Source organism: Littorina saxatilis, linkage group LG17 (genome assembly GCF_037325665.1).
Source record: "Littorina saxatilis isolate snail1 linkage group LG17, US_GU_Lsax_2.0, whole genome shotgun sequence".
NCBI classification, from domain to species: Eukaryota; Metazoa; Mollusca; class Gastropoda; order Littorinimorpha; family Littorinidae; genus Littorina; species Littorina saxatilis.
In genome coordinates this window covers 55,433,209-55,460,351 of record NC_090261.1, presented here as the reverse complement: position 1 = coordinate 55,460,351, position 27,143 = coordinate 55,433,209, and the positions used below count along the sequence as shown (strand labels likewise).

At 41.8% G+C, this 27,143-nt stretch overlaps 1 protein-coding gene across 1 annotated transcript; it reads left to right on the top strand.

The window, feature by feature from the left end:
* The first annotated feature begins 115 nt into the window (after positions 1–115).
* Positions 116–25,179, top strand: LOC138951659 (RNA polymerase II-associated factor 1 homolog). The gene is made up of 13 exons (XM_070323203.1): positions 116–301; positions 2,934–3,026; positions 3,581–3,702; positions 3,911–3,977; positions 4,785–4,886; positions 5,298–5,403; positions 6,765–6,833; positions 17,808–17,917; positions 19,534–19,650; positions 21,005–21,130; positions 22,494–22,596; positions 23,661–23,745; positions 24,097–25,179. Exons 1-13 carry the CDS (start codon positions 231–233, stop codon positions 24,522–24,524), a joined length of 1,599 nt encoding a protein of 532 aa, XP_070179304.1. The 5' UTR covers positions 116–230; the 3' UTR covers positions 24,525–25,179.
* Positions 25,180–27,143: the final 1,964 nt, after the last annotated feature.

The window sequence follows — 27,143 nt, the reverse complement described above, 5'->3', positions numbered from 1 at the left end:
TGTTTATTTCAAATCTGCGGCTTAAATAGCTTAGTTTTTGGTTATAATTATTTTGAAAAATGTATTACTTCATGCTTCGATTTGAATACTAACTATATATAATCCAGTTTGTATTTTGACTTTCCCACAGATTTCCACTTCCGGAAAGAACTTTCCACTTGCCTTGTTTAGGAGTTACAATATAGATTGTAAATGTGGGTTTACTAAAACACAATATCCAGTAAACAGACATGCCGCCGACAATCCAGTCCGGTCGGCGACCAGACGAACGCGAAAAAAGGCAAAGGCCTGGAGATAAGAGGTATTTGTGATTAATTAGCAATAAATGCGCATGTATCTGCTCTGTGTGTGTGTGTGTGTGTGTGTGTGTCTCTCTCTCTCTCTCTCTCTCTCTCCCTCTCTCTCCCTCTTACACACACGCACACACCCACACACAAACGTGCAGCAATAGTCAGTACAAAGATAGTACAGACAGTAGAAGTATGAGACAACTCAAAAGAGTCAAATTAAAAATTAATATTGATGTACAGATCAGTGTTCAATTCACTTAAAGTATACACATGTTTGTTTGGTGTATACTAAGCTTTTAATTTATTGTACACATTGGATCATCAATGGATGTGCTTTCTGTTTGAACCTTTGATGTCACTGTCAGAGCTACTTTCTCTTTTGGTTTTCTCCTGCATAAAGGTAGTTCTTAATTGAGCCTGAAATCGACTTTACGAAGTCTGTTTACCGAAATCTCACTACTAAAGCTTCGTCCGGCCAGCTTCTTTGCAAAGTATACTAAGTTGCGTAGTTAAGGACAGGCTTAAAGGCTGTTTGATTCCAAACTGTGACTCATTGCAGGGATGGCGTCGGACATCGGACATAGACCGATTACAAGGCTCAAATGTCCGATTCACATAGCCGCATTGCGGTCAGATGTCCTATCGTTTTCAACTGAGCATGGTCATGGTCCGATAAGAACTCCATTCCTTCGGACAGCGCGATATTTGATCATTTTCTTTTCGTGATAGTGCTGAAGTTTTTGGTCTTTTTATATTTAGTCAAGTTTTGACTAAATATTTTAACATCGAGGGGGGAATCGAAACGAGGGTCGTGGTGTATGTGTGTCTGTCTGTGCGTGTGTGTGTGTGTGTGTGTGTGTGTGTGTGTAGAGCGATTCAGACTAAACTACTGGACCGATCTTTATGAAATTTGACATGAGAGTTCCTGGGTATGAAATCCCCGAACGTTTTTTTCATTTTTTTGATAAATGTCTTTGATGACGTCATATCCGGCTTTTCGTGAAAGTTGAGGCGGCACTGTCACGCCCTCATTTTTCAACCAAATTGGTTGAAATTTTGGTCAAGTAATCTTCGACGAAGCCCGGACTTCGGTATTGCATTTCAGCTTGGTGGCTTAAAAATTAATTAATGACTTTGGTCATTAAAAATCTGAAAATTGTAAAAAATAATAGAAAATTATAAAACGATCCAAATGTACATTTATCTTATTCTCCATCATTTGCTGATTCCAAAAACATATAAATATGTTATATTTGGATTAAAAACAAGCTCTGAAAATTAAAAATATAAAAATTATTATCAAAATTAAATTGTCGAAATCAATTTAAAAACACTTTCATCTTATTCCTTGTTGGTTCCTGATTCCAAAAACATATAGATATGATATGTTTGGATTAAAAACACGCTCAGAAAGTTAAAACAAAGAGAGGTACAGAAAAGCGTGCTATCCTTCTTAGCGCAACTACTACCCCGCTCTTCTTGTCAATTTCACTGCCTTTGCCATGAGCGGTGGACTGACGATGCTACGAGTATACGGTCTTGCTGATAAATGGCATTGCGTTCAGTTTCATTCTGTGAGTTCGACAGCTACTTGACTAAATATTGTATTTTCGCCTTACGCGACTTGTTTTTAGTTTGTTTGTTTCTCTTTTTTGTGTGTCCTTCACACAATGTTGGTGCATGTACTGATATGTGTGTTGGCACATGATAATTTTGTGTTTTGCACGCAATTATAATGTCCTGTTAAAATGTCTGAAAGCAGTCAAATGTCCCATTAATGCCGAAGAGCTCAGGACATTTGTCCTATAGGTATGAATTTGTGGCAACATCCCTGCATTGTGAATGTGAGATCTATGTAAATATAGTCTTTGTTTGATTATGACTAAATGAGCTGTTTTTGGTGGTTGGGTCAGAATTTACATTCTGCCGGTCAAGACTTACTTAGGAATAATAGAATGGCCTGTTGATTTAAACAAATAAATTGTTGATTTTATTAGCAAATCCAAAAACAAAGAGACTGCCAAAGTTCCAAATTTCAGAATCAAAAAACAAGAAACATAAGTTGTTCGAACGTTTGTTATTGACAAAAAAATACGTTTGTGACTGTAAGTGTAACGTATTGTTTTGTCAATAACAAACGTTCGAACAAGTTATCTTTCCTGTTTTTTATGTTGATTTTATGGTAAATAAGGCCTAAAAAAAAAATAGGTGTGGTTACGGTAACCCGACCTACCCTATTTTTAGGGGCCGATCCTATAACTTTTTATTAAATTGGTCAAAAAAAAAAAAAAAAACGAGTGCAAAAAACGCAATGAAAGCGAAAGCGCCCGTATCGCACACTTATTTCCCTGTCAAGTAGATTTAATTTGTACACATTAGAAAAAAAAGTTAAAAAAAAAAAGTGATTGCCTACCTACCAACCCAATGTTTTTTGGCTATGTTACCGTAACCACACCTATTTTTTTTTTGGGCCTAAGCAAAAGAAATCTGTTTCATGTTGTGTTGATTCTGACGAAGTCCCAGAAATCACCCTGATTCATCCCCATCCCCCCAACCGCACACACATGCAGAGTCACATGCAGCCGTGCATTATACAACTTGTACTCATTATGAAGATGCTTATTGTGATTTATGTAATTGCAGATCAGACCTTGTTTGTCGGGTGAAATACAACAACACCCTGCCGGACATCCCATTCGATCCAAAGTTCATTACTTACCCTTTTGAGTCAAACAGGTATGTGTATAGCTAACATGAACCATGCAAGTTGATTAGAAGGAATATATTCATTATAATGGAAGATAAGAAGAGATTTGAGATCTGTTTAGGTTAACTAATAACTACAAGGATAATAATTAATAGATTGCTTTTTAGGGGGAAGCAACCTCTCCAGAAAAGAAACTTCAGACAGTGAAAACTTATGTTTTTTTCTGAATCAGCGAAAGCAGCAAACACATAAAGTTAGTTACAAATTTAAAGCTAAATTGCACATGTATGTCTCATTGTCTGTTGTTAATGTCAAAAAGAATATGCAAGAAGTGTTCTTTTTCACAACAAATTCAGTTTAAATGATAATTGCCAGTGGGATTTGTTTTTCAATGATCTATGGCAAAAACTATATCAACAGATTTATTTGATCAGTTCTTTTCTTAAAAGCTTACATTATTCCTGTGCAACAGTTCCTCTTATAATTATGTACCTTGAATCTTATTTATTACATTGTGTTTATAGTCATGTTGAAGCTGTTATTTTGTAAGTTCTAACATCTTTCTTTTATTTTGTACCCATAGATTCTACCAGTACAACCCAACATCTCTTGAAAGGTCATTCAAGTATGACCTCCTGACAGAGCATGACCTTGATGTAACCATCGACCTCATCAACCCTGACACCTACAAAATCGACCCCAATGGTAAGACTAAGACTAGGAGTATCTATACTTGGACAACAAAAATAATTGTCAGAAGATGTGCAAACTGATTTTAGTTTAACTGTATAGATCTAAGAGAATAAACTGAGCTTGTGCAGTGCAGTGACTCTTGAAGAATAATCATGTAGGCAGAATGTGTTTAAAGTGGAGAAAACAAACAATCAAAGCCAATTTCACTGTCTTCTTTCAGCTTACCCAGACGTTGAAGACGAAAAGCTGTTGGAGGATGAACTCAACACACCATCTGACTCAAAGAGGTATGATCCGCAAAAATAAATGTTGTGAAAAGTATCTAAACAAGTGATATATTATCTCCCTTCCACCGGCACGGTTGGCCTAGTGGTAAGGCGTCCGCCCCATGATCGGGAGGTCGTGAGTTCGAACCCCGGCCTGGTCATACCTAAGACTTTAAAATTGGCAATCTAGTGGCTGCTCCGCCTGGCGTCTGGCATTATGGGGTTAGTGCTAGGACTGGTTGGTCCAGTGTCAGAATAATGTGACTGGGTGAGACATGAAGCCTGTGCTGCGACTTCTGTCTTGTGTGTGGCGCACGTTAAATGTCAAAGCAGCACCGCCCTGATATGGCCCTTCGTGGTCGGCTGGGCGTTAAGCAAACAAACAAACCAAAATCTCCCTTCCATTTTGAGAATACTGAAAGTGTGCACTTTGAGCTGTAGAGTTGACAAAGGCTTTCGGGCTCTGTGGGTGTAATTTTATTTTGGCTGAGCGTTTTTCTTTCATTCTTATTATAATTATATGAAGTCTTATATCGCGCGTGTATCTCCAGACTCGGACTCAAGGCGCAGGGATCTATTTATGCCGTGTGAGATGGAATTTTTTACACAGTACATCACGCATTCACATCGACCAGCAGATCGCAGCCATTTCGGCGCATATCCTACTTTTCACGGCCTATTATTCCAAGTCACACGGGTATTTTGGTGGACATTTTTATTTATGCCTATACAATTTTGTCAGGAAAGACCCTTTTGTCAATCGTGGGATCTTTAACGTGCACACCCCAATGTGTTATTTTCATGGTTAATGTATGTGTTCTGTTTCAGGTCAAGGCATCACAACACAAACGTGTCATGGTTGCGCAAGACAGAGTACATCTCCACAGAGTATAACCGTTTCATGCAGAAGTCAGACAAGAGTGAAAGCAAGTAAGTGTGACTGGCTCATGTTCTGGCATGGTTATGCTGCTGGCTGTTATTGAAACAAGTGTATTGGATTTGGAACAGTTTTACCTGTAGAATCCAGAGTGTTCTGTAGGGTAAAAGAATCGTTGTTTGTCTGTTTCATTGTGTTCAGAAGACACACACAGTGACGAGCACACACACAGTGACGCTCTCACATGCGTAGAATATCACAAACAGACACCATACATATATTCCCTGAGGTATCAGCAACCCATTCTCACCAGGGGAAAATTACATGTATTTTCTCTTGACTTCAACAAGACGTCTGTTGACACGAGTAACTCCATATATGGTAAAGTCAAAAGATTGAAGTATGTACATTGTATATTACATTTTTATGTCAAATTTCAAATTTGTTGTGTCTGTTTTTTTCAGGGTGGGCTTCAAGATGAAACAACAGATGAGAGAGGAAGACCTGTACAAAGATCGTGACAGTCAGATTACTGCCATTCAAGCCACCTTTGACCGTGCAAAAGATCCGGTGAGTTTTATGATTTATGCGCTTGTTGTATGGACATCATTTTCATAAATACAACATTGAAATATTCAAGTTGAAGTGGATGTGTTCTGCGCGAACTTAGAATCCGGTTTCATTCTAGAATGGACCGGGTCCAGGTTGGAATTCTAACCCTGCGCAAGTACTGGGGTGCCATTCTAGAATGAAACCCTTGAATAAAGGGGATCGTAATGTTTGTAGGTAAGACAGAGTTGTCTTCCCTTGTATTATCTCCACCTGCACCTTCCCTTTGATAAAATGGGGCTGATTTGTCTACCCCTGAAAAAATCCTTTGGCGATCTTGCGATGTCATGTCATGTCAAGAAAGTTGACACTCCTGAGTACGCAATAAACAAAGGCAGACCATAGCAAAGGGGACTACCAGGGCGGTATTGTTTGCAGGGCAGTTGTTTTTGTGATGAGAGCCGGTTGCGGCCGCTTGCAATGTCAGCGCTGTCTCCCTCTCGGAAATGTCCGGTTTTTTGACAATTTTTTTTACAGACAGACAGACAGACGGTCAGACCGACTAACCGACAGACAGACCAACAGAAGGACAGAGTGAGTTATAGAGCTGTTGTCACAGGTTTAAAAAAAAGTTGACATTATATCTTCACAATTCAGAAGACCAACTTCATGTATATGAATAAGATTAAAAGTTACAAGCGAGATCGGCAAAACACTGTCAGTCCGGAAATTTCCGTTCGTAGCGATCAGTGCTGAGTGTCTCTCAAAATCGTAATCACTTTCAGAACATCACAATCCCAATTCACGATGTCTTTGAGTAAAGTGTAAAAAACCCGGAAAAAAAACCCAACCAAACACACAAAAAACAAAAACAAACAGAAAATCCACATTTGTGGCTTTGGTTGTGTGATAGTCTAACTGAAATGACTATTCCAACTTGGACCCAAATTCCAACCTTGCGCACGGCCGATTCTAGAATGGACCAGCAACAAGGGTTTCATTCTAGAATGGCACCCCTGTACTTGCGCAGGGTTAGAATTCCAACCTGGACCCGGTCCATTCTAGAATGAAACCGGATTCTAAGTTCGCGCAGAACAGATGCATCATTTAGAATGTAGTTGCTCGTACAAACTGATCAATGTCAACTTCTAATGCCATTTTCATGATGGTTGATATAAGATTCCATGAAGATTTTTCTGTCATTTTATGGGGGCAAGAAGAAGAATATTTGCTGCGCTGGTGTAGCAAAATTCAGGGAGGATTTTCTGCATGCTGCAAGCTGTGTTTGCATTGTATATTGACAACTTGGAAGTTTGTGAGTGAATTTCTTTTTTAAGCTGACACTGGCAGGGTTGCTGATGTTAATTGTTGATGTTGAACAGATTACCAAGCACTACAGCAAACCTGGAGTTACACCTGTGGAAGTACTGCCTGTCTACCCAGATTTCAAGGTGGGCAAAATGGTTGTTTCACTCATTTCTTGTGTTAGTGCATGCGCAAGTTTAAAGAATGTTAGAGTTACAGTTGTAATATTATTCTAGTACTTTGAGAAATGTTTCTTTTTTGTTGTTGTAATGTTAACATTGAAAAGCGGGAATGCCATTTTCTCAAAAATGTTTGTTCATCTGTTATTCTGATGCACTAACCTAGCAGAAGCTACTCTACCCATCCTGAACTCAGGTCAAAATGAGTTTGGCTCATTCTCTCCCTGACAGGATGCCTTGAGTTTCCTTGTCTGGCAAGGAAACCGATTTTTTTTTACATACATAGAGCATTTTGTAATGTATTATTGATATAAGCAGATTCGCGATCGTCGATAATGATTTTTCATGGTGTTTTGTAATTTTTGAATTACAAAGGAATTGATATGTAAGACAGTTTCAAGCGAGCTATTTTTCGCGGCTGTATTTACTGTGCAAACAACTCTAAATATGGCAAAATTGTCACGTGATAATCAACCGTTTGGTTTCGGCGCTCACTGGAGCAGACGATTTTTTCTGTAACCAGTTGACAGTGATGAAACCATATATTATGGTCTCCTTCCGGCAGCAGTCCCAAAATTTGGACTTGTTTTGACCTTAGAATAATGTCTTTATCATGACTGTGAAGAACAGAACGGAGATCACTGTCGAAGTCGGCCAATCTGCAATCATTTTCGTCTCGCGAACACTGATCTCAAATTTAGATCAGTGCTCGCGAAAAACATATGGGAGATAACTCTGTATTTGTGTTTTGATAGATTCGTGTCCGGTCAGAGAGATAACTGGCGATAGCCGTTGAGCGATGACTGATCAGAATGCTCTTTACCCTTATTGCCTCAGCACTCTCCTTTTGATTTTTGCATACCTATTGATCCACTCACGCTTAAAGGCACAGTCCTTCCTGTGAAAACAGTTTTGCTCAGAACTTCAGGTCTGTGCAGCCATTTAAATGGCATTAATAAGAACATCCCTCCACATACCAGAAAGCAACATCCTGACTACTCCCTGTTTAGACTAGAGTTGGCATTTTTCCATGAATGAATTTCTCAGTAACCCCCCGCAGGTTAGGGGGAAGAATTTACCCGATGCTCCCCAGCATGTCGTAAGAGGCGACTGAGGGATTCTGTTTCTCCTTTTACCCTTGTTAAGTGTTTCTTGTATAGAATATAGTCAATTTTTGTAAAGATTTTAGTCAAGCAGTATGTAAGAAATGTTAAGTCCTTTGTACTGGAAGCTTGCATTCTCCCAGTAAGGTAATATATTGTACTACGTTGCAATCCCCTGGAGCAAATTTTTGATTAAATTACATATTCTTACTCAACTCACATAGATAGCAATAACTTCGTTTGGTTGCTAAGACATTGAAGCACTCTTACATGGTAACATGGGGAGATAACTCTAAAACAAAAACCACCTGCCATATAAGGCATGATCCGTGGTAGTTATCTCCCCTACCGGTGCCCGCGCATGCGCAGGCCGTATACCGGTAATACTCATTCCTTTTTCTTCAACGCACGGAGCAAGACGTGCTGTAGTACTCTGGCTTTGATCTAAAGCTATTGGTCTTCACGGCGGTGACTGACCATCGAATCTTGGTAACGCTGTTGTTGTTTCATCTCTACTTCAAGTATTGGGTGAGAGCTTTCATTTTTATTACCGAGACGCGTTTGTTTTAACTTTTGGGGCGTGTTGCAACTTGTATTTTGGTTCAGTTTTGTCATACAAAATGGCGGACGAACCTTAAGATAAAGAGAGTGAGTGAAAACTCGGAGTTCGACCAGTCAGGCTTGCTCTCCCAGTTCTCAGTCAGGCAATGCGACCAATATAAAGTTAAGGTAGCTTCTACCACGGCGTCTCGTACTCAGAAATTTTCACTGAGCGATAACGTTTCTGTTTACGTTTTCAACCTGGCGAATGATGAATTGTGTTACGGTTTCGTTTGACAAACCTACCTCGTCTGTTGCGGCTTCTTTCAAGAAAGTTCAAGCGCCTAGCGCTGTTTTAGCTTTGACTAAAGCCGATTTGCTGGCGATATTTTCGTCTTTTTAGACAGAGGTGCATGTTTTGATCTCGTCGGATAGGGCAAATAGCCTCGCGTGCTGCTCTGCCCCTTCCTTCGGGTGTTGTAAATGTTCATTCGCTTGTGCGGGTTCGTTTCGAACCGACTGCGACGGTCACGTCCGCTGGCGTGGTCGCAGATCCAACGACGGTGTTGGATATGTCGGACTCATTTTTGAGTCACTTAAGAAAAAGTGACTATGTAATCGGTCAGTGTTAGTCTGTCCGGCCGGCCGGCCGGCCGGCCGTCCGTAGACACCACCTTAACGTTGGACTTTTCTCGGAAACTATCAAAGCGATCGGGCTCATATTTTGTTTAGTCGTGACCTCCAATGACCTCTACACTTTAACGATGGTTTCGTTGACCTTTGACCTTTTTCAAGGTCACAGGTCAGCGTCAAAGGAAAAATTAGACATTTTATATCTTTGACAAAGTTCATCGGATGTGATTGAAACTTTGTAGGATTATTCTTTACATCAAAGTATTTACATCTGTAGCCTTTTACGAACGTTATCAGAAAAACAAGGGAGATAACTAGCCTTTTCTGTTCGGCAACACACAACTTAACGTTGGGCTTTTCTCGGAAACTATACAAGTGACCGGGCTCAAATTTTATGTGAACGTGACTCATTGTGTTGTGAATAGCAATTTCTTCCTGTCCATCTGATGCCTCATATAATATTCAGAACTGCGAAAGTGACTCGATCGAGCGTTTGCTCTTCTTGTTTAGACAAGTTTTTGTCTGAGTCTGGGACATCAGCACCTTTGGGTGTTCTTGGCGAAGTACGCAAACCTTTGACGTCAGTTTCCGTTTCGGCGGAATTGCACACTGACCGTAAGGGTTTTTCCACAAACCAACCTGGCTCCGTTTTCACGGTCCTGGGCATGGGATGTGAAGGGCATGTGTCTGCTGGTTCCGCCCCCGCAATTCCAGTCGGGGCGGCTGCTGGCAGACAGGTTACAGGATCTTCCGGTTCCAATTTATTGGGGCTGGTCGATGCTCATGCTATACAGTCCTCCGCTGGTTCCGCTCCCTCCGTTGGCGTCGGGGCGGCTTCCGGTGGCAGGAGAGGTTTGACTTCCGCTGTTAGCAGCTTCGCTGTTGGCGGAAGTCATTCAGTCCTCTGCTGGTTCCGCTCCCTCCGTTGGCGTCGGGGCGGCTTCCGGTGGCAGGAGAGGTTTGACTTCCGCTGTTAGCAGCTTCGCTGTTGGCGGAAGTCATTCATCAGCCTGTGTCTGCTGGTTCCGCTCCCTCCGTTAAAGTCGGGGCGGCTTCCGGTGGCAGGAGAGGTTTGACTTCCGCTGTTAGCAGCTTCGCTGTTGGCGGAAGTCATTCATCAGCCTGTGGCTTCCGGTTCCGCTGTTGCGGCTTCCGCTAGCCTTTCTCAGGCTACATCCGCTTCCTTTCCCAGCCTTTCAGCTGGCATTGGGCAGCGGATGGTGGTCACATCCACGGATTTCCAGTTTCCGGAAATTTTTTCCACAACCGTTTCCGGTTTCGGCGCAAGTTGCCTTACCGGATGCCGGTTCCGCTGGACATTCCTCAGATGATCGTTATGATGCTGCTGTTGGGGATGAACAGCATATGGAGGAAGAAGCATCAGATGCAGATGAGGAAGCTTCTCGCCGACTTCCGGCTAAGCTACATCATTTGTTGGCCTTGGCAGCAGATGTTACTGCACACTGCTTCACGGAAGGGGTGTTTGCGGCAACCACTTCCGCTGCTCCTCCTCCATCAGCTTTTGCTGATTTCGTTTCTTATCAGAAACGGTCTGAGAACTTCAAGTTTTTAGAGTCACCTGATGTGGCTTATCAACTTGCTAAAGTTTGTCTGAGCGATGTTCCTCTTTTCGGCGGCTATCGCTTCCGGTAGCAGGATGGTTTTGCCTTCCGCCGTTAACTTTTTGGTGTTGGCAGTCGGCAATTATCAGTCTTTGGCTTTCGGTTCCGCTTTTGCGGCTTCCTCTGCCTTTCCACGGGCTGCATCCACTTCCTCTCCCAGCTTTGTGGCTGGCACATGGCAGGTGGATGGTACATCCGTTCGCGGAGTTCTGGCTTCCGGAAATTTGTTTTCCCCAACCTTTCCGGTTTCGGCAGATGTTGCCTTGCTGGGATTGGTTTCCGGTTCTCATCCTTTCAACGTTCGTTGGGATATTACTGAACAGGAAGCTGCCATCGTTTTGGCACTAGCAGCAGAGGTTAATATGCACTGTTTCCCTGAGGGGTTAGCAGTAGCATAGTCATCTGCGTTACTTCACCATCAGCTTTGGCTGATTTTGCTCCTTCTCAGGAACAATCTGTGAACTTTAAGTTTTAGAGTCTTTCGTGGCTTTTCAACACATAAAAGTTTTCTCACACGATGTTTTGCCCCACTTCTGCCTTTTACGGCATCATATGGGGAAGGCTCCTGCTTCAGGTTTGCTGTGGCTTGCGTCACATTCAGCTGATTTGAGCCTTATTTCAGGAAATTTTCGAACTTTAAGTTCTTAGATCCTCCCTCGGGGGCATTTGAACTTGTGGAAGTTTTTTCAAATGATTCTCCTTTGCCTTCACTTCCTTGTGGGCAGCGAGGCGGCGTTGTTTTCGCTTGCGTCACCCGCGCAAGTAACGCATCACTCGCTGAGCGCTATCAGAGACTGTAGAGTACACAGAGACGCTTCATTCGGCGCTGAAAATTGAAACAGGAAGCCCCGTGGCGCCACCACGCGGAAACATGTAAAAACCTACTTTCCCTTTCCACAGCAGTAGCGATATCGTGCAGCACAACCATGGCCGCACCAAAAAGAAAACACAGCGGGGCATGGTCTTTGGCCATCAATTGCTCAAACTCACATGCCAAAGGCTTCAGGATGTTCAAATTTCCTGAGGAAGAGAGCAAGTGAGGATTGTTTTTTTGTTTTTTTTCTCTCGTTAAATGTCGGAAAATCAGTAAAAAGTGTAGCGTCGAACTGCGTGTATTCTACCAGAACAGAGAAAACACACACTGTACACAAACTCAACAATGTGATTGCGCAGTTGTTTAATTAACATCAGGCTTAATTTTGTTTTGAAGGACAACTGAACAATTGATTCTATTCTTCGTCCAAGCGCAAAAGTCGAAAACTTCTCAAACTAGAATACTTGTGACGCTGCTGTTCAAAGTGTCATCCAGTCGGTCCGTACCTCGTTAATTCATCTCAATTCATGTGTGTGTGTGTGTGTGTGTGTGTGTGTGTGTGTGTGTGTGTGTGTGTGTGCGTGCGTGTGTGTGTGTGTGTGTGTGTGTGTAACTGACTCAGAGAGACAGAGACAGAGACAGAGAGAAAGAGAGACAATGACAATGCTTTATTTTTCGAGGGTGACAAGAATAAGCATAGATATGCTTTTTTTGCATCTGGCCCTCGCCCTAAAGAGGGACTAAACTATTTTACTATAACTATGACTAGGGGGAAAAAAGGAAGAGAGAGAGAGAGAGAGAGAGAGAGAGAGAGAGAGAGAGAGAGAGAGCTTTCTGAACAAGAAAGAAGCAACCGATAAGAAATAAGACAATCATCGATCGATCAAGATTCTTTAATTAAAGTCAGCTAGGTCACAATAATGTTGTTTAAGTTGCTGTATTTTACAGTTTTCCCTTACATGATAATTTCTTAGCACCGTGCAATTGACTACCCATTTCACTTTAGAGTTGCTGGGACGACGCCAAGTTGACTAAATGCCTTAGTTACCGATTTGACCGGGAACTATTTCGTTAACGATTTATTCCTGACATATTTTCTCAGGCTTAAGTGACCATGTATACAGTATGTATTTGTATTTGACTAAAACACACAAAAATAACGACGGTTAGTTCGTGAAAAGACACTGACTTGAATCATGTTTGCATGTAACTACAGCGATGCAGCGGGTATTGCCGCCTAAGTAAATTTGATTTAATTTTAATCTACACCATTTTTTGCGGTGTTTTTATGGTCATTTAAAAAGGATGTTCACAAACAAACATATTTTTCGTTCAGTTACTTTTTGCAGCACTGTCAGCCGGACAGAATAGACAGTATGTTAATATAAACGTGATATAAACACAGCCGACAGCAGCCGCTATACGCGAACTTCCTTGTGCGGCAGGGAGTGGCTCTTTTCCCGCGCGCTGGCTGGCCGGTCTCATTTTCGCACCGCAGCGCAAAGAAGGATGAAGCGTCTCTGTATACTCTATAGTCTCTGGCGCTATCTGTAGGCCTCGGTTACACCAAGCCTAAGAACTTAGCGTATTCTTTTCCTCTTAATACGGAACCGCTCCCGGCTACACCGGGCTTGACGATCATTCACCTTTATGTTCATAGCAAGGAGAAACTGTCTTTTTTCAAGATCATGATCTCCTGGCTGTGAAAGATTGTGGCCACACTTCTTTCTATTATCGTCTTTGAACAAGTCTTTGATTTGTTCTTTCCCTTGTGCGGTTACGTACTCACGGGATGCCTTTGTGTCTGTTGGGACACATTTACAAAGGATTTAGCTTTGCTGTTCACCGGAAAGAATGCCTCGGCCGACAGTATTGTTCTGTCGGTGAGACGTTATTCTCTTCCTTGCTTGAGGGTTCTCTTCGAATCCTCTTCTGTGCACGCAGACTCTTCTCTAACAAAGAGAACTCACAGCAAAATAAAAGCCCACGGCAGGCCTGGCTTTTCTTATCTATAAGAGCACTAATCTGGCTGTTCTCAGCTTTGCCCTTTACCTTCTCAGCATGGCGTTTTGCCAAATACCCATCACTTTATCCCCTCGGGGCGATTCAGAGGTCGGGTTTGTTTATCTTCTTCCCGGCATGGCGCTTTGCCAAATACCCACCGCAATTTAGCGTCGGGTTCAGTGGGCAAACAATAGCATGTTGTTATTCTTACTATTGACAGTTCTGTCAACTGGAGTCTTAGTGCTTGTCATCGCTCTGCTTTCAGCCTTTGTGTTCTACCACAGCAGCTGGAAGGGGATTAGGTCCTTTCTTGGGTCACTTGCAAAGATCGTGCCGATGTTTTCTCCCTCCTTTGGTACACAAAATAGATCGTAAGTGGCTACTTTTTATGTTGATTCTAAGCAATCAAACAAAGAGCTGGATCATGTTAGTGTCTTTTCTCGACTGGTTCTCAGACACAACCAATCATTGGATTCTCACACCATTGCTCATGCAAGGCTTTTCCATTGATTCTCTCTCCATCAGCGAAGCAGTTCTTCTGTTTCTTGTGGAATTGTTTCCCCTTGTCAGGGGAGAACATGCGTTAATTCAATCAGGCAACACCTCAGTGGCCTTTTTTATCTTAATAAGCAAAAGGGGGGAGGGACATCTCGCTTCCCATCGCTGCCACATCGAGCATGCGAGATTTTGATGTGGTGTTACCACCACGAGATCTTATTAGCAGCGAAGTACCTTTCTGAGAGGTTTTTGTCTTGGCAGACTCTCAAAGTCAGTCGAACAAGTATGTCCACACGGACTGGGCTCTTTTTCTTTACGCGCTTCTACTCCTTCTGGTGAATTTGTAGAAGCCGCTGATAGAAGTTTTTTGCCTCTCGGTACTATCTCCTTCTGCTAAATGTTCGTCTCACCGTTCCCGGATATACTCTCGATTTTACTCGGAGCGGCCTGTCGGTCGCACATTATGGGCCCATTTTTCATTGGTTGCCAGCCCTTAAGGCCCTTAAAGCTGGCAAGAGGGCGCTGTTTTTTACACTCGATCCACACGGGTGTCTACCGTACGGGAATCATGGAGACGCTCAGGGGCTTCTGCCTCAACTCTGGATTTGGTCTAGAGATCCCATTAGGGTTCAGCGGCTTAGTTTCCATGTCACTTTGACTGGCTTGGAACAAATGGCGTATTATTAACGGAAAGAACTCCATTTCTCTCCGTTCATTGCAGGTGGCGAACCACTTATTCTGGCTTTCTGAATTTTCCCCACGTCTCTGTTTTAAGACGTTACGCGATATCAGTTGCACTGAAACAGCTAGGTCGCAAAAAGTTTTCACTTGGGCTCGTTATAGCCATCGTGACTAAAGGAGCCTCCCTTTGGTTGGCTGAAAACAAATCTCCAGTCCCGACTTGGGATTTGCTCCTAGTTTCGAGCTTTTGAGATCGGATTGTTTAATCCTTGACAAAATTAGCCTTATTAATCTAAACACGAGAAGCGGTCATTCTTACTCTAGTAGCTTCTGAGAGAAGCGGGAGTATAGGTGCATTTTCTATCTGGTTTTGCTATAGTCATCTCTTTGGAGAAAGACTGATCTATAGCGCTTAGGTTTGATTCAAATTTCTGGCAAATAATCAGAAACCTGAGGAACCAGCTCTGATAATACAATTCAATCCACGTGCAATAGTTTGGCTCTGTTAGAGCCATATTAGCCTATTGAACATTTCGAGTTTTAAATATATTTCTAACTCGCACTGATCGGTTTAGTTCATCAGAACAAAGGCTTTTGTTTATTTCCATCAACTCTTGTAGAGGCAATGACTTAGTGAAGTCAACCTTAGCTAGATGGTCTGCCACATTGATTAGGCATGCCTACAGTGGTGGCAGGAAAAGGGGGGGGGGGCAGTCAGTCCTCCCTCTTCAGGCAGCTCGGACTCTAGAAGTCAGAGTGTGAGCCTCTTCTTTACCTGTTCTCAAGGCTTAGAGACTTACATAAGTCTTGAATGCAGCTCATTGAACGTGCAAGAACGTAGTCATGAGTTTCTATCTGCGGGATATTTTAAGTACCCGCTATTTTAGTACACATCTACTAGACATCAGAAGATGCCTTTGTTTATGTTTTCCTACGGGACGTTTCTGGTTCCTGGAAGTACAGAACTTTCGGTCTGCTAGCTATTTTAGCGGCAGACCAGATACTGGCAAGATGTTAATTGTGAGTAAATTTACCCACCACCTAGATTAGCAATCTGCTATCTATGTGAGTTGCGTAAGAATATGTAATTTAATATAAAATTTCAAAAGTAAATTTTCATTTAATTAATATACTTACCAACTCACATATCGAATTCCCTCCCAGCCATCCCCGCAATTTGTATAAAGGGATATGGGTTTCAGAACGGAATGAGTATTACCGGTATACGGCCTGCGCATGCGCGGGCACCGGTAGGGGAGATAACTACCACGGATCATGCCTTATATGGCAGGTGGTTTTTGTTTTAGAGTTATCTCCCCATGTTACCATGTAAGAGTGCTTCAATGTCTTAGCAACCAAACGAAGTTATTGCTATCTATGTGAGTTGGTAAGTATATTAATTAAATGAAAATTTACTTTTGAAATTTTATATTAGTGCTTTTGTGAACAAGAAACAATTGACAAGTGGCTCTATCCCCTCTCCCCCCTTTCCCCGTCGCGATATAACCTTCGTGGTTGAAAACGACGTTAAACACCAAATAAAGAAAGAATTTCTCAGTATTGACACAGTGACTTTTTATGAATTCATTCCTAAGCAAAATGTCCACTCTGCCCAAAAAACATCCAGGATGTGGATTTGTTGGTATATGTGTCGACTGTCATAGTGGAGGGATGGTCTTATTCCATGTAGCCTGGCCAGATCTGAGATGGCCAATAGAATCATTTACACCAGAAGATACTTGTCGAGTTTTTACCTTCGGGGAGGCACATGTGTACGTCATTGTACAGGTCACAATGAGCATGCTTCTTTTGACTTTTTACATTTAGTCAAGTTTTGACTAAATGTTTTAACATAGAGGGGGAATCGACACAAGGGTCAAGGTGTGTGTGTGTGTGTGTCTGTGTCTGTCTGTGCGTGTGTGTGTGTAGAGCGATTCAGACTAAACTACTGGATTGATCTTTATGAAATTTGACATGAGAGTTCCTGGGTATGATATCCCCGGACTTTTTTTTCTTTTTTTTGATAAATGTCTTTGATGACGTCATATCCGGCTTTTTGTAAAAGTTGAGGCGGCACTGTCACACCCTCATTTTTTGATCAAATTGATTGAAATTTTGGCCAAGCAATCTTCGACGAAGGCTGGACTTCAGTATTCCATTTCAGCTTGGTGGCTTCAAAACTAATTGATGAGTTTGGTCATTAAAAATCGGAAACTTGTAATTAAAATTATTTTTTTATTAAATGATCCAAAAATAATTTCATCTAATTCTTCATCATTTTTTTATTCCAAAAACATATACATCTATATCTATATATGGCTTGTGTGTGTGTGTCTGTCTGTCTGTGTTTTCACGATTCACGGCCAAAGTTCTCGATGGATCTGCTTCAAATTTGGTGGGCATATTCAGGTAGACCCCGGACACAATCGTGGAAAATTTTGAACATGTGCGTGCTCTCAGCGCGAAGCGCTGAACCGATTTTGGTTTTTCTGTACATCCATTCCCAGTAACTCTTCCTTATCTTCTCCAGTGTTTTGCGCGTTTATCTCCCTTCCTTCTTACGGTGCGCCGGCAAAGCCGGGTATTCGGCTCTACTTCTTCCCGGCGAAGTCGTACCCGGCGAAGCGGGTATTCATCTAGTATGTTATATTTGGATTACAAACAAGCTCTGAAAATTACCAATATGAAAATTATGATTAGAATTAATTTTCCGAAATCGATTTAAAAACAATTTCATCTTATTCCTTGTCGGTCCCTGATTCCCAAAACATATAGGAATGATATGTTTGAATTAAAAACAAACTCAGTAAGCTAAAAAGAGTAGAAATACAGAAAAGCGTGTTATCCTGCTCAGCGCGACCACTACCGCACTATTCTGCATGGCTTTTCGATTTCACTCTCACTGCCTTTGCCACGAGCGGTGGACTGACGAAACTACGAGTATGTGGTCTTAATGAAAAAAGCAGTGCGTTAAGTTTCATTCTGAGAGTTCGACAGCTTGACTAAATGTTGTTATTTCACCTTACGCGACTTGTTTGTTTTGCAGTTGTGGAAGCTGCCATTTGCCCAGGTGTTGTTTGACTCGGACCCTGCAGCAGACAGGGTGAGCAAGGATATCCATGTGCAGGCAGAGGAGATGTCACAGGCTATGATCAGGTCAGTATGATTAACTGTATACAGTAGAACCTCCCTTTTAAGACAACACCCCCACCACCCACCCCCCCCCCCCCCCCCCCGAAATTAAGACTTTCCCCTTGCTTTTTCAGATTTTCTCTTCATTATTTCAAGAAAGTTACCTCCATTTTTAAGACTCCCACCTTTTTGAGGCTTGATTTTCACAGACTTTAGTAGGGCTTAAAAGGGTGGTTCCACTGTACCGTCATTTTGAGATGATGAGACAATACTTTTTTTCCTCGATTCTTGACCATTGCATCGTCTAGTTGGTGGCATCTTATTTTTGGCCTAACACGGTTACCGCGTTCTGTTGACCTTCACACCTCTCTTATTGTCCCACATAAATCATGACAGAGAAAACACCTTCCCAGTGATAAAGTCAAGTACTGTTGACAATGTGATCACTCCTGTAAATTTCAAATTGAAGCGGTGGAGTATTGTATGGTTTGCATAACTTGAAATTAGAGTTATGAAGTTGAACTAGTGGTATAATGCAACAACAGATCCGTTAGTGTTAGGTATGGGCCCAGTCTTTAACTCTTCGCTATCTACATGTCATCTATGTATGTGTTAGCGGTGACTTGCATTAAACTGGGTGGACTGGGTGGCCGAGTGGTAACGCACTTGCGCTCGGAAGCGAGAGGTTGCGAGTTCGACCCTGGGTCAGGGCGTTAGCAATTTTCTCCCCCCTTTCCTAACCTAGGTGGTGGGTTCAAGTGCTAGTCTTTCGGATGAGACGAAAAACCGAGGTCCCTTCGTGTACACTACATTGGGGTGTGCACGTTAAAGATCCCACGATTGACAAAAGGGTCTTTCCTGGCAAAATTGTATTGGCATAGATAAAAATGTCCACCAAAATACCCGTGTGACTTGGAATAATAGGCCGTGAAAAGTAGGATATGCGCCGAAATGGCTGCGATCTGCTGGCCGATGTGAATGCGTGATGTATTGTGTAAAAAAATTCCATCTCACACGGCATAAATAAATCCCTGCGCCTTGAATATGTGCGCGATATAAATTACATAAAAAAACCTAAAAAAAACTTTAAAAAATTCCTGCGCTTAAAACTGTACCCACGGAATACGCGCGATATAAGCCTCATATTGATTGATTGATTGATTAAACAGGCAATCCAAATCTCTGCAATTTTGCTGATTTCCGCGAAAGAAAAAATAAATAAATAAACGCGAAAAATGATAGTATAACCCAGGTGAGAGGGACACAAACGTGTGGTTCTTGACATGCACAATGTATCTTTCACCAGAGGGGTTTAAATTCATATTTACAAGGCCAAAATGCTTCAGCTTCCACCACGGGCTCTGCCCCTGGACCCCTCGGCATTATTTATTTCCTTGAAATACATTTTTCCTTGATTGAAAAGTGTGGTTCATCTAAAACAACCAAACAGCATATGACAACAACCATCAACATATGAAGTAAGAACACCCAAAGTACTCCTGACAGGCACGTCCGCCCACACACACACACACACACACACACACACACATACACACACACACACTCACTCACTAACTCACTCACTCACTCACTGAGTTGCTGGTAAGAGATGTAACCAATGCATTGCACTTCTATCACAGAGGAGCTGTGGATGAGAGCGGTGAACAGTTTGTGGCCTACTTCCTGCCCACGGAGGAGACCATGGGCAAACGCAAGGCTGACTTTGAGGAGACTGTCGACTACACACCTGACCAGGTGTAAGTGATCATTGCTTGTATCTTTATAACTTCTCAGCTTGATTTTATCCAGTATGTGTTTGTTTGCATGAATGCGTGAAGGATGGTTAGATGGATTGTGTGCTTTTTGTCAACAACTTGTCTTTTTACATTTAGTCAAGTTTTGACAAAATGTTTTAACGTAGAGGGGGAATCGAGATGAGGGTCGTGGTGTATGTGTGTGTGTGTGTGTCTGTGTGTCTGTCTGTCTGTGCGTGTGTGTGTGTAGAGCGATTCAGACTAAACTACTGGACCGATCTTTATGACATTTTACATGAGAGTTCCTGGGTATGATATCCCCGGACTTTTTTTCCTTTTTTTTGATAAATGTCTTTGATGACGTCATATCCGGCTTTTTGTAAAAGTTGAGGCGGCACTGTCACACCCTCATTTTACAATAAAATTGATTGAAATTTTGGCCAAGCAATCTTCGACGAAGGCCAGACTTCGATATTGCATTTCAGCTTGGTGGCTTAAAAATTAATTGATGACTTTGGTCATTAAAAATCTGAATTGTAAAAAAACATTTTTTTTTATAAAACGATCCAAATTTACGTTCATCTTATTCTTCGTCCGTTCCTGATTCCAAAAACATATAAATATATTATATTTGGATTAAAAACAAGCTCTGAAAATTAAAAATATAAAAATTATGATCAAAATTAAATTTTTGAAATCAATTTAAAAACACTTTCATCTTATTCCTTGTCGGTTCCTGATTCCAAAAACATATAGATATGATATGTTTGGATTAAAAACACGCTCAGAAAGTTAAAACGAAGAGAGGTACAGTAAAGCGTGCTATGAAGCACAGCGCAACCGCTACCGCGCCAAACAGGCTCGTCACTTTCACTGCCTTTTGCACTAGCGGCGGACTACGTTCAGTTTCATTCTGTGGGTTCCACAGCTTGACTAAATGTAGTAATTTCGCCTTACGCGACTTGTTTTTTCCTTTATAACTTCTCAGCTTGATTTTATCCAGTATGTGTTTGTTTGCATGAATGCGTGAACGATGGGTTGATGGACTATGTGCACTTTGCAGACTACTTTTATTTATTTTTATTTTTTTAATTTTTTACATCAGTTCTATTGTTGTTTGACAAACATTAGTAGCGGTGGTCTTTGAAATTAGTATAGAAAATGTCAACTGCAATGTTGATGATTGTATCTTGTACTTGTGTACACTTTAAAAACAAAAACAAAAGCAGGAGAACATCAGTTTGTGTGTTTGTGCAAATAAATAGCCAAAATAATGTGGTTTATGTCGAAGCATGTCCTTTACATTTTAGTTAGAAAATTTCAGTATACTAGAGCGGTTTTTTTCTTCTTCTCATAGGTATGAATACCTGCTGGCAAGAGAATACAACTGGAATGTGAAGAACAAACTCTCCAAAGGCTACGAGGAGACCTACTTCTTTGTGTTCCGTGAAGATGGTGTGTTCTACAATGAACTTGAAACAAGGTAATCTTTTGTCACTCTGTCATATTTTTATTTTGTTTTATATGTCAGAAACCTAAGGCTGATAAGTGCAACTTATAACAACACTGAAAAGTCTCACCAGGTGAATGTAACAGAACAAAAATAATATAAAGGTTTTGCATTGTGGACTCAGTAGTTTTTTATTTTCATTTTACCAGCAAGAAACTCTGCACAGAACACCTTAGCTGACACTCTGTTGCATTTTTTTCAAATTGAACAGTCATCGGTTGTGGATTTTACACTATAAAAAATGTGTTATATATAGAGGTTACAACACGAGTGGTTTTTTATATGGCTGGTATTTCAGTCAAGACCCAGCGGATGAATATCAAGGGACTCACGAGCCTCTGGCGAGTGAGTCCCTTTGATATTCCCGCTGGGTCTTGACTGAAATACAAGCCATATACAAAATCACGAGTGTTGTAAACTGTATATCCCCTGAAGATCTAAAAGACAACGTGTGACGGAAACATCAAGCTTTTGTTGTCTGTTCAGATGAGGCACCTCTGCACATACCTTATTCTAATGGCACGTCTGTTGATCTATGTCAAGTCGGTGCATAATGGTGGCTTGGTTGTCCCCGTCAGCTGAAAGCCTCTTACACGGATTTGACTGAATACCTAGTGGTTACACATGCATCTCCTGAGATCTTGGACACCTTCATCGTCTATAAGGGCCTACTGCACCACAGAAGAGTAGAAAAACTCGCAAATTGCATCGAACAGCTTGTACAGAGAACACTCGCAGTCGATGATGTACCGATAAGAACGTGTGTACCAGGTACACTGTAACTTCACATGAGCATAATATTGCTTGTCGAACAGACTGGGTTTTCAACAATTGCTAGTTTGACTTCTGTTTTAGTTGAGAGCATGAGCACACACACTCAAACACATACGGCTTGTCATATTGATCACAAAAGAGAAACAGAACTGCGAATAGAAGGAAACATAACAGATTACGTCCCCATAATATGACGCGATGGATGACAGACTTCATGAAATCTATGACGTTGTGATGATAGTCTCGGCAAGTTGAAACCAAAACTAAGCTATAGCACTGAACGTCTCGCGCATGTTCTCAAAAGCGTGGTGACCCCTTGCACATCCGGTCTTACAGGTACATTTGCTTTTGGAATGTCAAGGACGACAAAAAGTAGAGCCAGCTATGATGTATTTCGTGCACCCTTATTTATCCACTATTTTATGTGTTATAGGAGTGCAATAGTTACATCATGGATTTGACAGGAGTACAATGGAAATACAAGAAATATACCAAGAGTACATTTACAGAGACAAAGAAGGGAGGTCATGGGATATGACTGAATACATTTCGTTCTTTGCAGAGTACGTCTGAGCAAGAGGCGAAAGCTCGGTTCACAGCGTATGCCCAAGTCCTGGCTGGAGGTCAAACATCGCGAACTCAACAGCAAAGAGGAGCAGGCACAGGTAAGTTCTTGTGTTCTGACTTGGTTTCATTTTCTTCTTTTGCCTTCAGTCCTGGTGGCCATGTGAAATTATCAGTCAAAAAGAGAGAATGAAACTAGCTGTCATTCACAGATCGCAAGTAGGCCCCAAGAGCTTGGTTTGGAGCGAAATATCCTGTGTCCGTACCTCACAGTGCTTTTCATCATAGAGGAGGCAGACTTGCAGAATGTGTTATTCTTCTTCTTCTTCTGCGTTCGTGGGCTGAAACTTCCACGTACACTACGTGTTTTTTGCACGAGTGGAATTTTACGTGTATGACCGTTTTTACCCCGCCATTTAGGCAGCCATACGCCGCTTTCGGGGGAAGCATGCTGGGTGTTTTCGTGTTTCTATAACCCACCGAACTCTGACATGGATTACAGGATCTTTTTCGTGCGCACTTGGTCTTGTGCTTGCGTGTACACACGGGGGTGTTCGGACACCGAGGAGAGTCTGCACACAAAGTTGACTCTGAGAAATAAATCTCTCGCCGAACGTGGGGACGAACTCACGCTGACAGCGGCCAACTGGATACAAATCCAGCGCGCTACCGACTGAGCTATATCCCCACCCAGAATGTGTTCTAAAGTCTGTTCTTCAAAGCTCCAAGCATATTGCACTGAATTTTTCATTTCTTCATTCTGTGGTACATGTATTCGCTAATTTGTTTATTTGCCGATTTTAAAGTGTTCAGTAAGTTTGGGTTACTGCTCTTACTATAGAGAGCATCTGCATTTTGTTCTTTTGAAATAATGAAAGTCTAATGTTTCAAATAGAAACCTCCCCCGAAAGCGGCGTATGGCTGTCGAAACGGCGGGGTTAGAATCGGTCATACACGAAAAAAAAAATCCCACTAGTGCAAAAAACGTGTACGTGCGAGTTTCTGCCCATGAACACTGAAGAAGAAGAATACAAAGTTTATGTGACCGACTTTTTTCTGCTGATTAGAATTTTCAGTCCTGTTTGTCATTTATAAGAAGCAGTTATATCTGTATGTCATTTCTCTTTATTGCTTATAACTGACACTCTCTTTTCCTGTGGACCAGGAGGTGCGCATGACCATGCTGGAGCCGCCCCAAGAGGAGGAGGAGGAAGAGGAGATGCAGGTGGATGAGGGAGAGAAGGCATCAGGTAAGCTGTTAGGCATGCGTTATTTTGTTTCTGCAGATTGCCTGTGTTGTAAGTTTTGTTCTAGTTTATCATCTAGTTTGTCAGCAACATTTTGCAATGCGTTTTTTTGTTTTGTCGTCAGTCTTCATAGCTCAATATTGTAAATGCTGTTTCTAGTAAACCATCCTTATTCTGTATGCTGCATGTTAAAACACAGGTGTTTTTTAAATCTGTTTTTCTAGAAAACTCTATTGTGTTGACAGCTGTCCTGTGGTTGGTTGCATTTGGTAACATCCCACGGCAGTTTTGACCATTTCCTACTTGCTGGTGTTGACCGTTTCTGACATACACATTCTCTCTTTGTCATTGCAGACCAAGAATTTAAAAGTGGCAGTGAGAAAGGTAGTGACGCTGAAGACAACAAGAGTGACGCAGGAAGTGTCAAGTCAGGAGGCAGTGCTCGCAGTCGCAGCCGGTCTAGGAGCAAAAGCCGGAGTGTATCCCGCAGCAAGAGTCGATCTCGCAGCAGGAGTCGATCTCGCAGCAAAAGTGGAAGCAGATCTAGATCCAGATCTCGCAGTGGAAGCAGAAGTCCCAGCCGCTCTCGGTCTCGCAGCAAGAGCAAGAGCAAGAGCAGGAGTAGGTCTCGCAGCCGCAGCGGAAGTCGCAGTGCAAGCAGCGGAAGTGAAAAGGGCAGCGAGAAAGGAAGTGACGTTGAAAGTGAAGCTGAGAAGGAGAAAGAGAAGGAAGAAGAGCGTGCTATTTTCGGTTCAGATTCGGACAGTTCAGACAATGAGTAAGGTGGCTATAAGGTTGTGCATGTTGATTGTATGCATTTGTGAGTCCTCTACAGTATGAATTCATGTATAAGGACAGTGTGAGTGTGTGTGTGTGTGTGTGAATGCTCTCACACACACACACACACACACGTGAGCAGAGAGAGAGAGATTCTGTTCTTTATTGACACTGGTTATACATGTTTCTCTGAACTGAATACGTTGATCAGTCTAGAATATATGCAGCATAGCTCACTGGAGAAGAGCAGAAGACTCCAGATTGAAGCATTAAAAACTTTGTGCCCAGGTGACTTACCTGGGCTGCTCTGGTGTGCACATACTTGTACTTGGCCAGTTTTACAGGAGTTTGCTACAAATGATTGCCAGTGCCTCTTAGTATTTGTCAAGTCAGTGAGGGTATGGTTAGGCGAGTGCAATTTGGCAGCAGATTTCATTTTCATAGGCACCCTCCTCTAGCAAGTAAAACATCAATCTATGTGTGGACATCCTCAGCTCTGCATCATTGCATGCATTGCAGATCGTTGCCCGTGCAACTATGACAGGATAATATTGGAGTTGTAGTCTGTTGGAGTCTTTATTTTTCATGCCATCATTTTACCAAGTATGTAACTTGTACAAATGTAAATATTTGAATAAAGTTTTTAAACCCTACAAGTGATTCTAACCCTTGTTTTTGTTTTGTATAACAATTGGTCTGTGAGGATGAGTAGTCTACCTGTTTGCGTGGAAGTGAAGAAGTGCATGCACTATCACTGCAACAGACACAGTGTTGATTACATGCATATGCATGGGTGGGAGCCCAAAGTGTTGCCAGGACTGAACATTTTGGAAGGCCGGGGTTCTGGGGCTGCAAAGGCTCCGGCGGGGTGCAGGGGCAGCGCCCTTGCTGGGGGGTCTAGGGGGGCAGTGCCCCCCAGCCGAAAATGAATTTTAGGGAGGGTTTAGGTGGCCTCTCCTGACTCTAAATCTTAGAACAAACAAGCTTTTTGGAAATGCATAATAATTATATAAATTTGGAAACTTGAAGGTATTTGTAACTGACAAGCTGAAAATGATTTTAGCATTTCATGAGGGGCTATTTGAGCCTCTCCTGGCTTTAAAACTGATAACGACAAACAACCCAAAAAAGAACCAAGTCGCGTAAGGCAAAAATACATTTAGTCAAGCTGTCGAACTCACAGAATGAAACTGTACGCACTGCAATTTTTCAGCAAGACCGTATACTCATAGCATCGTCAGTCCACTGCTCGTGGCAAAGGCAGTGAAATTGACAAGAAGAGCGGGGTAGTAGTTGCACTGAGAAGGATAGCACGCTTTTCTGTACCTCTCTTCGTTTTAACTTTCTGAGCGTGTTTTTAATCCAAACATATCATATATATATGTTTTTGGAATCAGGAACCGACAAGGAATAAGATGAAAGTGTTTTTAAATTGATTTCGAAAATTTAATTTTGATCATGTTTATATTTTTAATTTTCAGAGCTTGTTTTTAATCCAAATATAACATATTTATATGTTTTTGGAATCAGGAAATGATGAAGAATAAGATGAACGAAAATTTAAATCGTTTTATAATTTTTTTTTTTTTTTTTACAATTTTCAGATTTTTAATGACCAAAGTCATTCATTAATTTTTAAGCCACCAAGCTGAAATGCAATACCGAAGTCCGGCCTTCGTCGAAGATTGCTTGGCCAAAATTTCAATCAATTTGATTGAAAAATGTGGGCGTGACAGTGCCGCCTCAACTTTTACAAAAAGCCGGATATGACGTCATCAAAGACATTTATCAAAAAAATGAAAGAAACATTCGGGGATATCATTCCCAGAAACTCTCATGTCAAATTTCATAAAGATCGGTCCAGTAGTTTGGTCTGAATCGCTCTACAGGCACACACGCACACCACGACCCTCGTTTCAATTCCCCCTCTATGTTAAAACATTTAGTCAAAACTTGACTAAATGTAAAAATGTCATATTTAGGAAAAGGTTAAGAGTTTGTGACATTAGCTTTTGCTGGCAATGCCGTTCACACTAATTGTCTCATGGGTCAAAGTTTAATCAAAGGTCCTGTCCTAAGTTCTTATAAATACAAGCCCTATCCATTTATTGACTGAGTGTTCTAGGTTGTAGATGGAGTGTGTGGAACACTGCAATCAGATGAAATCGAAACAGATAAGACTGCTAACGTTCCAATTTTTTGATTAGCAATCAGATGAGACAAGTCAAAGCAATAGTTTCTGCAAGTTATCCCCTCTCAATGATGTAGCTCAGTCGGTAGTGCGCTGGATTTGTATCCAGTTGGCCGCTGTCAGCGTGAGTTCGTCCCCACGTTCGGCGAGAGATTTATTTCTCAGAGTCAACTTTGTGTGCAGACTCTCCTCGGTGTCCGAACACCCCCCGTGTGTACACGCAAGCACAAGACCAAGTGCGCACGAAAAAGATCCTGTAATCCATGTCAGAGTTCGGTGGGTTATAGAAACACGAAAATACCCAGCATGCTTCCTCCAAAAGCGGCGTATGGCTGCCTAAATGGCGGGGTAAAATGAACAAACAAAATCCCCTCTCAATAAGTACAAGTTCATATCTTGTCTTCTTCCAGTTCCCCTCACCAATGTCTTCTGA